General features: G+C 42.7%; 1 protein-coding gene across 1 annotated transcript; it reads left to right on the top strand.

Moving 5' to 3' along the window:
- The first annotated feature begins 2,708 nt into the window (after positions 1–2,708).
- On the top strand, positions 2,709–10,151 carry LOC110988503 (uncharacterized). The gene is made up of 2 exons (XM_022252074.2): positions 2,709–3,189; positions 6,986–10,151. Exons 1-2 carry the CDS (start codon positions 2,724–2,726, stop codon positions 8,059–8,061), a joined length of 1,542 nt encoding a protein of 513 aa, XP_022107766.2. The 5' UTR covers positions 2,709–2,723; the 3' UTR covers positions 8,062–10,151.
- The last annotated feature ends 8 nt before the right edge of the window (positions 10,152–10,159 follow it).

The raw sequence follows: 10,159 nt of genomic DNA, 5'->3' as shown, positions 1-10,159 counted from the left end.
CTAAGCATCTTTGCATCTTTTAGCTGATTACTGCTTTGCCCGCCCAGGAAATTTCCCCTCAGATTTTTCCCTGTTTTTCCCCTCAGGCCCAGGAAAGAATTCGGGCTTCGCCCATGTCAATCAGACGTACCTTTCTTTTATTTATCATATTAATTAGATATCCTTTAAATTAAGCAGAATCCGTGGATTTCTAAGTAAATGTTGACTACTTTTTCTCGTGTAGTAAAGCTATCCACCTTCGTTGATGTATTGACCCTTCTGTTTTTCCTTGGGCTTGCCCCGGAAAAAAGAATGCTTCATAGACTATGAGAGGATAGTGTTACTCCCGTGCACAAAGGCAAAATAGCTGCCAAGAGCTATTCAGTAAGGGTCACATTTTTCACTTCAAGAATTTTTCTTCAGTAAAGTTTTGTCATTGAACTTGTTCCAAATGGCTGGCCAGTTCGTGACTACGTGAAAGATCAAGGAAATCTTTGAACTGTGGACGTGCTTGGAACAGATCGCAGCCACGTGCTTGCAAACAGTTTTCCGTGTTCAGGGCACAACATGCATGGAATATGAAGTGATGAAGGCTTTATTAGTTTTGTTCATTATGCCAGCATTTTTATATACAAGATTACGAGCATAACAGCATGAAAGTTTGCAGGGTCGGAGAACAGAAGGAAAAAATTAAGAAATAAAGCTCTTAAGTTCCATGTTTTCCCCTACAATTAACTTAATATCTAGTGTCGGACTAGAAAATATGAATTTACTCCATTGTTTTTTCAAACACTAAAAACACCGTCGGGAATAAAATCCTCAGTGGATAATCCCGGCGCCCCCATATGGCACACTATCTCACAATGAATTGTAACCCTACCGAGATTTGTGTGTGTCGGGGGGTGCTTGGGGACAAGGTGTAAAAACGTTCACTGTACATGCTATCTGGGAAGGTTGAAAGGTGGGGCGTTTTAGTCTTTAAAAGAGAAAGCAAATGTATTTTTCACCAGATTAGATTTTGTCACTTCCCGGATCCCGTAACTTCGAGCACTAAAGACGACACGAATTGACCTCGACCCTGCAGCCAGTTTTTCAAGATCACTTCCACTTCCCTGATACCTGGATGCTGCTTCGCAATAATAAACTGCACAGAGTTGCCACTTGGGTCGGTCCTTGGTGATAATCTGCCCTGAGCAGGAGCACCCCTTCATCAGTTGAAAAAAAGGTCATTTTGGTCGGGAGTGCTCAATTTGTTGGTAGCGATGCGACTGCAACGCTTACGTTACATAGTCATTCGCGAACCAGCGATGCGCAGTTACCACTTAAGGGAGCCTCCGTTGCTAGGAAAATTGCGCTCTCCCTTGGTTTAGCTCGGAGCCCAGCAAAAGTTTGAAGGGGTTCACTATCGTGTTCGTGTAACGTCACTTCAGTTTAAACCAAGCCAACTACTGCACACAGAGCCATATGCATGCTTTGATCGCCGTTTACATGGAACCATGGAACCGGAAGTTAACGCGCAGCTTCAGCCTGCAAATCGTGGCGCATCCCCCTTTGTGACCAAGTCACTTACGAATCGGGTTGTGATAGTTTTTAAGATTGGAATTCCCCTGCGGATGCCAGGCTTCGTGCCCGACTTCCCGCTGTGCGTGACGCTACTTTTAGCAGGGCTGCGTGAAAGAAGGACATTCAACCACGAGTGCCGGGTTTCACTTGATGCACATCGTCCACTCAAACAGAACAAAAGCGAAACAAAAATTTGGTTTCACAAGCTTAGAAAAACTAACCGCTTCTCAGCATTGCTACAATGTTGATGCTTTGTCCTTGTGAAAGTTCTGTTTGCATTATATGGTCTTGTTGAATGGAAAGAAGGTCACTAATTCACGTAGTGAGAAACCATGCTCAACAGGGATGTCCATATTTCTTTCAAACACTCCCAAAACCAACCGATCGTCTGAAAAAGTCATTTTAGCAAGAGGTGCCTTTTTTAGATTTCTTTTAGGTTTATTACGTTTTTCTGCCATATTAAGCCTTCATAATTATCTCAACCTAAAGAGGATACTTGAAATCCCTTCTTGAGTCGCTGAAATAGGTACATAAAGTGGAAAGGGGTCCTTGAGCCAAACCTAAATTGTTTGAAATTTTCCCCAACGTCCGTGGGTAAATGTCCGACCCTTGCCTCCCAGAATTGCCAAAAAGTCCCTTTCACCCCAATACTTCACAGATCGCCTCTAAATTGACGCCACTATTGCACTTGATAATTCCTTGTTGCTAAGGGGTTCAACGGTACTCAGCTCCATTAACGGGTGTTAACAGTTGCAATGTTGAATGTAAGCCTACCGAATAAGTTGATGACACTTGAAATACGACCCCATCGATCAGATGACAAGGATTTACTTCGGGTGCTGTATAAAACCATAACTTGGATATCCCACCATATATGTACATGTAATATTCCGGACAGCAGGACTCATCATTATGCATGGACGGAGAACTGACCGGGCTAGGCTTCGTTTAACACTTTTAGTCTCCACTGCAGTCGCTTCGCGGGGATTCCAAAAATCTGAGTCGGTATACGGTATTGCATCAAAGTGATGGTTCATGTACTGTGTCAGTGAATGCCATTTCGACAGAAACGTAATGCCTAAAGTGAAAACAAAATCGAGACCAGAGGATAAACCCGAGATCCTCCGATAAAAAGCTGCACCATAGAGCTTTCAACTTTCATTGTGTGGCAAACGCCAAAGATGGCTGGAAGTGACGCGGTGTATAGATCAAGCGCCAGCACGGAAGAAACACCCTTAGTGTCTTCTTTGAGACCGATGAGCCAAAATGGATATCCTGGGAAGCTTCAACCCTGGCCGCGCCCACTGGTGGTAGCCCTGTGCATGTTGGGCCTCTGGCGACCCGGGGCCCTCCAGCGCGCCTCTGGCCAAGGGGGAAAGCGCGGCCGACGGCCACTGCCCCGCGTCTACTTCCACCAGCCGAGCAGCGCGCGTTCGGTAGACTGCATAGGGAATACCGACGATATGTCGAGCGCAGTACACAGCGGCGAGGGACCGGCTGAGGTTAGTGGGAACGATGAAGCTGAGCAGGTCTGGTTGAGCAGAGGTCAGGTGAGCTGGAGTCAGAGCGTTGGAAATGAGGAGTGCTACCTGGATGACACGCAGTGTGATATATGTAACAACTATTATGGTGCATTTCATACTTCAGGTTAGTAGGCCTACTAAGCATGCATCTCGACCAGTGGCGTATATTCCGGTTTTGAGTCCGGAGGGGTCACATGAATTTCTCTGAAACTTCATGTAGGCCTATTATTCAACCTTTTATCAACCGTAAAAGGAGGGTGTAAGGCCTGTTTCTACAGTGTTAAAACTTTCATATCCTAACATAAATATAAACAGTAACATGTGTCCACTGCAGGTGGTCACTTTGCGCGCCCCTACGCACCTTCCCACTGCACTGAATAAGCCACTGATCTTGACTTCAGCAGTTTCTTGCTGATAATGCGCAGAGAATAATAAATAAATAATTGGGCCTTAGGGGTTTTTGGCAAGGTTTTCTAGACGACAACTGTGTGAATATTTTTTAACCATAAACGTCTCCAAAAACTTGGAATAATTCTTGGACTTCAAACTGTTCCTAGTCCATTAAAGAATTACCATACTGCAAAAACTCGGGTGTAAAATATAACACCCCAGTGTTATCAGAGGACTATACCAATACTTTTCACTGGTGTTAAAAATTTTGGTGTTATTTGGTGTTACTTTTAACACTTTCCAGTGTATTGTTACACTTGTAGATGCGCAAAGTTGTAAAACAAATTCTCCTTTCCCATATGGTATACATATCTGTAGACTTGAAATCAAGTCGGTAATTGTCCGGGTATAGTCCACCTTCCTCGCGATGCGTACGCGGTGCTTTGATAACACGCGGGAGCGATTAGTGCAACCTCACTCCCCAATATGTGTGGTACGGCCGTGCTTGGAAGCCCTTTTGTGCACAGCATATGAGGCCTGCTACCCGGTATCAAAATTGGAGGGAGCACTCTGATTGGATAAGAATCCCAATGATATGAATATTCACTTTAGGGCAGTTCGATTGGTTAATTGAACGTTTATTCGAAACAACCACAGTCCCATTCACTAAAGGGGGTGTTTACATTATTCTAAAAAGATTATTTATCACAAAAGCATCTTTTTTTTCCAGAAAAGATACCAACAAATTTGTTCTTGAATAGTTATGTCTACTTATTGATGCAAGATATGAAAGAAACTGGCACTAATCAAATATAAACATCGCTATAGTGTAATTCGACCAGCAGAATTTGCAGCCATTACTGCGGTGGCACAACGCAAGTGAACAGGTGGTACGCGCGCGTTACATGCCTCTTCGACCAATAGGGTGTCGTGATTTGCCAAATGCACGCGCGCGTCAAGCTGAAGAATGTGCGTGTGAGTTAGGCGGGCACCAAAACCTGTTGCTGAATAGTCCATGACCGCGCGTCGTATATGGGTAGAGTCAGCGCGGCACGCTGGATAGCAGGCAACTGTGAACAGACTCAGCACTAATTTTAAAAAAGATGCAGCATGTTGATTTCAATTATAACTTATTTGTAATGTATAGTACAAAACGACTAGTATAATTCTAAAAATCAACTTTGCGTCTTCTGGTCATCCATCAAAAAGTCTGATAAACCGATGGAGTCTTTCACCAAGATAAGAATACAAATTCCAGCAACGTATGTTCGGATTTTCCCGCCCTTTTAGGCGCTCCACGCACCCCCTTTTTGTAAGATATGCTATTTGTAAGATATGCTACTCCACCCTTTCCTGTAAATCCTGGATCCACCACGAGCTTCATTTTTTTTTTTTTTTTAGTTTGACCAGTGCCTGACTTTGTCTCACAGCAGTTTCTTTCCCACAGGAAACGACCTCAAAAGTAAAAGTATAATGTGTTTTTTTTTTTCAATTTTTTTTCAAATCATGGCACATCAAAATTCAGTTTCATTTGAGTGGGATGTTACACTGTTTGTAAAAGATCGCCTGAAGCTACAAAAAAATTATGTATCTCTTATTTCCACTTCCGATTTCGATTTCGAAACCCACTCTGTTGGGTGTGTTTAGTGTAAAAGCCGGTGAAATTATTGTGGAAGGGGATAAGTTTACCATTAAAGAGCGGGATGAAGACAACCGAACTGGCAGACTAATTTACGGGTCTGACTTTCTTCCAAATCCTACAAAATGTTTTGATCCCCATCGGTTTCATTAATGTCAATTCTAATTTGGTCAGAGAGAGATTAACCGGCGCTGGATATGTGTTCTATAACTATATCGCTCTAAAAATATCCACACATCACGAATCTTGGTTACGAGGGGGTACCGGCAGAACCAATGATCCCTGACCAAGAAGCCACATTTTCAAAATTAAGTTTTTAAAACATTTTGACAGACCTTTTAAGATTCCATGCACAAAAATATACACTGGTGTTTGTCAGAGTCGCTTTTCGAGATCAGTATACTTGTAGATCGCTTTTGGTATTTGGTATTTATGGCCCCGCTTGTTGTCTACGTTGGTTTTATATGTTGCTTTCTCTTTAAAAAGGTCATAAAATAAATCCTAGAATCAAATTCTTAAAAAATTACCAAGGTCTCCAAAACCAAAGAGAAGCTTTATTCTTACACCAGGTCTGACTCACTCACAACACAGACACGCTTTCCGCGAAGGCCAGCTAAATCTGGTCAGCTGAAATATGGTCAGCTGACAACATTAAACAAACAAACAGCAGCCTTTTGTAGACATCAGCTTAAGATGACGTCCACAGTTACCAAAGTCGACTCTTATTGGCTAATATGTAGGGTTGCATAAATTTGCATGCTCACATAAACATTATCAGATGTTGTTTCCGAGTCACGGGTCTCTGTAGAAAAACATACACGGCAGACTAAACAGTTACTATGACAGATGCAATCCCCGAAATAACATTACGTTAACAGTGCCCTCGATTTGTCAGGAAAAACAAAGAAAATGTTAAATGCTTAAATTAAATAATTTACACTTTTTAATGAGATTAACCGAAACGAATGCTAATCATATATTTAAGAGCTGTATAGTTGCAAGGATATTCGGTTCCCAAGGTCTTTACCGTGAATTTTTACAGCAGTACTTGAAAATTTACCAATGGTAAAAAAAACTGAATTTAGATTTTGAGTTTTTAACGGCGATTCAGTGAATTTACATGTTTACGTGTTAACTGTGGTGACATGGAAAAAATCTCAATGTTGTTTTGATTTGTGCATAAAAACTGCTAGAATTGTTATAATGTTGATAATCGGGGATCTTGCTATTATAAATTTCCTCTCCTTTGATAATTCATCATTAGTTAACTATGGCAATGAAACATAACTATAAGAACCCTTTCTCAAATACGTTTACAACCAAAGAATTGGCGGTGCACCAAAGTTGAACAAAACCCAATGAATTGAACGTTCTTATCTAAGATGGTGGCTTCCATATTCAAGAGGGCGCCTTCCATGTCCAGTGTGACTAGGCTCAGAATGATCTGAAAGTGTATCGTCGTGACTGTAAAAGTTAATTACATGGAATATAATCTCTCCTTTTTTCAATCGTGTCCGACTCTGCTGGATTTTGATTCATGCAATCAGTGAATTGGATCCATGATAAAGTGACCACGCACATATACCAGACAGCTTTGTTTTTTGTCAACAGTTGCACTCACCCAAGTTGAGAAACCGCTCAGAAATAACTTTCGTATGCATGTGTAATACCGGCGATTCGCAATAGTGTGCCTCCAAGAGTTTGTAACGCGTTGGCCAATCACAACGCGCATAATTTGTCGACTCTTTCCAAACGTGCATTGAGTCGACAAATATTTCGCACATTGTGATTAGCCAACGGATTGTAAACTCTTGGAGGCGCACTATTGTGAAACGCCCGTATCGCTAAATCGGCATCAGTATAAAAAAGTGCTGAATTTTTCATTATGCAGATGGAAAGATCAAGACTCTTCTCTGCAATGGAGTGATGTTACTTTACCTCTTAACCTTGACTGGCCTCATGGCCTACGACTTTGCCATCTACATCATAGAGTTCTGGGGCAGAAAGCAAAACGTCTTGTTCCTGGTCTCCTACTTCACCTACCTTTTCCAGGTACTCGTGGTCCCGATGTTTGGTCTGCTGACCCGCTTCATGGCTTGGGCTCAACTTCTGGTTGCCGAATGCACCTGGGCCGCCCTGCACAACGACTTCGTCTTCCAACGCTCGCAGTTTCTGCGGGCGGGAACGGGCGCCGCCTCCTTCCTTAGTCTTGGCGTCTTCCTGGTCTGGCCAACCTTTAACGGCGTATTGAGGATCGTCTACGGCGACGTGTACCGACCGGTCTGGAACACCCACGCCTTCCTTAGCCGCTGGACCGCCTTGGCCTCTTACGTCGTCTACGGCTCGTTCTGTTATCTCGTCTACGCCCAAAGGAGATCGTTCCAGAATGAGTTCCGGGTGGCGGCACACTTTGTAGCTAGCAACGCGCCCAGGGGAGACGCGGGGGTGGATGTGTCCAAAGACCGACTGTCTAGCACCTATCACCAGTATCGCCTCGTGAGAAACTTCGTGGGCACCTGGATGGCTTTTACTATGGCTGTGGCGACCTGGGGGCTGACCGCCCACCTAACCTGGAACTATATCATCTTCACCTACTGCAATTCCAATCAAGTGGCTGGGCTGCCCGTGCTCAACTTGCTCATCTGGTCGCAGAAGATCATGTTCTTCGTTCTGCCCTCCCTGGCAGTCGGTGGGATCAACATGGATTACATGTGGAGGGAGTTCCGCTTCATCATGGCCAACCACAGTCGGCGTCGCTACAGCGCTTTCTGGCACGCGATCAGGAAGCACCTGTCGAGCATCAACCTCCTCGGGCAGGGCCTCAGCGCCACCCTCGTTTTCTCAGCCTTGGGTCTATACTTGGGCCTGGAGCTTGGTAACAGTGCACAGAATGTGGCCTTCTGGAACGGCCCTGGAGAGTTCCACATGTTCAACATCAGTATGTTCTGCGATTTTAAGCATAATTAATTTTTTTTAACCCTAAAAGTGTAAGGTATGGGAGTGGGGGGGGGGGGGGTTCTGCCCCCAAGAACTTGGTTGTCCTTGCTTAGTTTTTTTGAAACTTGGTATCCATATAAAGACACTCTTTATCATTTCAGAATGCGAAGTTAGACCTCTGACGCATGGTTTTGTTGTTGAGCTCATTTGAAGTTCAAGAGTACACGCGTGCCAGCCCGCGTGCATTGAGCACCGCAGTGAAAAAAGCTGAAAGTGAAAAAAAAAAGTTCGATTGTCGCAAACTTCTTGTCAAAACGACCAAAAAAAAGTTACTCTAAAACACCTAAAGGCTCAATCCCTAACATAAAAAACTGCGGCAATATGGACAAAATGTCTTGGACGGAGGGGGCGGACTCCCCCTGCTCTTTTAGGCTTATTAGGTTTCCAGCAGACTTTACACACTCGGGGCTAGAAGCCCCAGTCGGCAGGTCCCTTAAAAAATAACCGAATTCTAAAACTTAAGAACATTTCCTGAGCTATATTTCCATAAAATGATTTTATTTTCAACTACGTACGTTGTTCTGTGTCTTTGAGCTTATTGTAAATCTCTCAGAGGGTCTATGCTAGTTTTCATACAATTATCCACCTTTTGATATTGACCTTTAGGTTCCAGCTAGTTAACCATAATTATAGACCTTTTCACTAATAAATTCATAATTGTGGGCGCATGCCCACAAATGGCCTTCGTAGCAAGGAGTATGAGCGGGCCATTGAAAATGTACACCAGTGCAACTTTGATGATCATTTTCTCTCAGGTCTTCTGGCATTGTTCGTTTTTTTTTTCTTCAGAAAATCCCATTAAATCATTTTTGCTATTAGTTCCTAATCTAAGGCGGATTTTAGTGCTCTGTAGAAAGACATTATAATCGTGACTTTTCCCTGAGCGCACGAGACTGCCGTTTCTCAGCCGCCGCTTCCACAATTACTAGTAACAAGGTCTTTTGCATGTAATTTTGTTTCAATAATCATATGGTTCAACCCGTAACTATCATGTAGTTTTTGTAACTTTTAATTATAATTTTAATTGTAGTTTTATATAACTGTTATGAATGTGTAATCATTATTTTTGCTACTTTGATATGTACAGCGCTATTAAATATTGTTAATAGAAATGGCGCTTAAGAAATGAAATAAATGTTAAATGTTACTAGTATAGACTACATTATTAGTGTTCTAATTTGGATTGTAAAATATGCAAAATGGGGGGGGGGTGACCAGAACCACTCAACTAGTTTTCCCCTAGCGGCCTTATTATGTAAAGCAACCTGAACGAAATTTTCATCTCTGGATGTCACTGTCCTGTGATAAATTTTCTAAGGTTGTTATCTTCCCATTATGTTGATGCCCTCGTTTTGATTGTGGAATGTCCTCCTCTTCAGATAAAATACATCTCATGTTGGGATCTCAACAACCAGCGCCGCACCTCTGCTCTCTGGCACGTTGGCACCAATAGTGTTGCATTCGAGTCCATCAAGAGTCCTTTCACAAGTCCCTTCACAAGGCCAGTCATAAGTGACACGGTAAACAATGACAAAAAAATGCTTTTATCACAGTTCATTTGAAAAGCTTTTGAATTGTGATGGACTTTCAGGGACTTGTAATTGACTCAAATACAACACTGCCTCTGAGCAAGCACGTTGGGCCAACACCGAAACGGCAGCGCAACCAGTACCCCCTACGCGGTGTGCACTGCCCGGTACCAACCAGAGACCCTATACGCTTTTACGCGCATTTAGACGAAAAATCTGATGTACTGTGCTCCAAAGGTGCTCCAAAGCACACATATGGGAACCAGTGCTGGACTAGGTGCATCTACTAAATTTAAGTGAATAGTATTCTTACGAAAGAATGCCCCTTCTTTCTTGTCCTTGCATGTATGTTTTTAATTCTGTCATCATCTCCCATGCCTGAGCACCACTGAGAAGTATAGCAGTAGTTTTGAGGTTTTGTTGGATAATATAATTATAAACACGTCTTCGTAAATTAAGTAATACACATATTTCTTGAGTACTCTATAACTAAAATATCAATGTATATATTACATGTGTTATTTTTAACTAATAAACTT

The sequence above is a fragment of the Acanthaster planci genome, linkage group LG01 (genome assembly GCF_054643075.1).
Source record: "Acanthaster planci isolate LZ-2023a linkage group LG01, COTS_SCS, whole genome shotgun sequence".
Taxonomy (NCBI): Eukaryota; Metazoa; Echinodermata; class Asteroidea; order Valvatida; family Acanthasteridae; genus Acanthaster; species Acanthaster planci.
The sequence above is the reverse complement of the archived record's forward strand: the minus strand, read 5'-3'. Positions and strand labels throughout refer to the sequence as shown.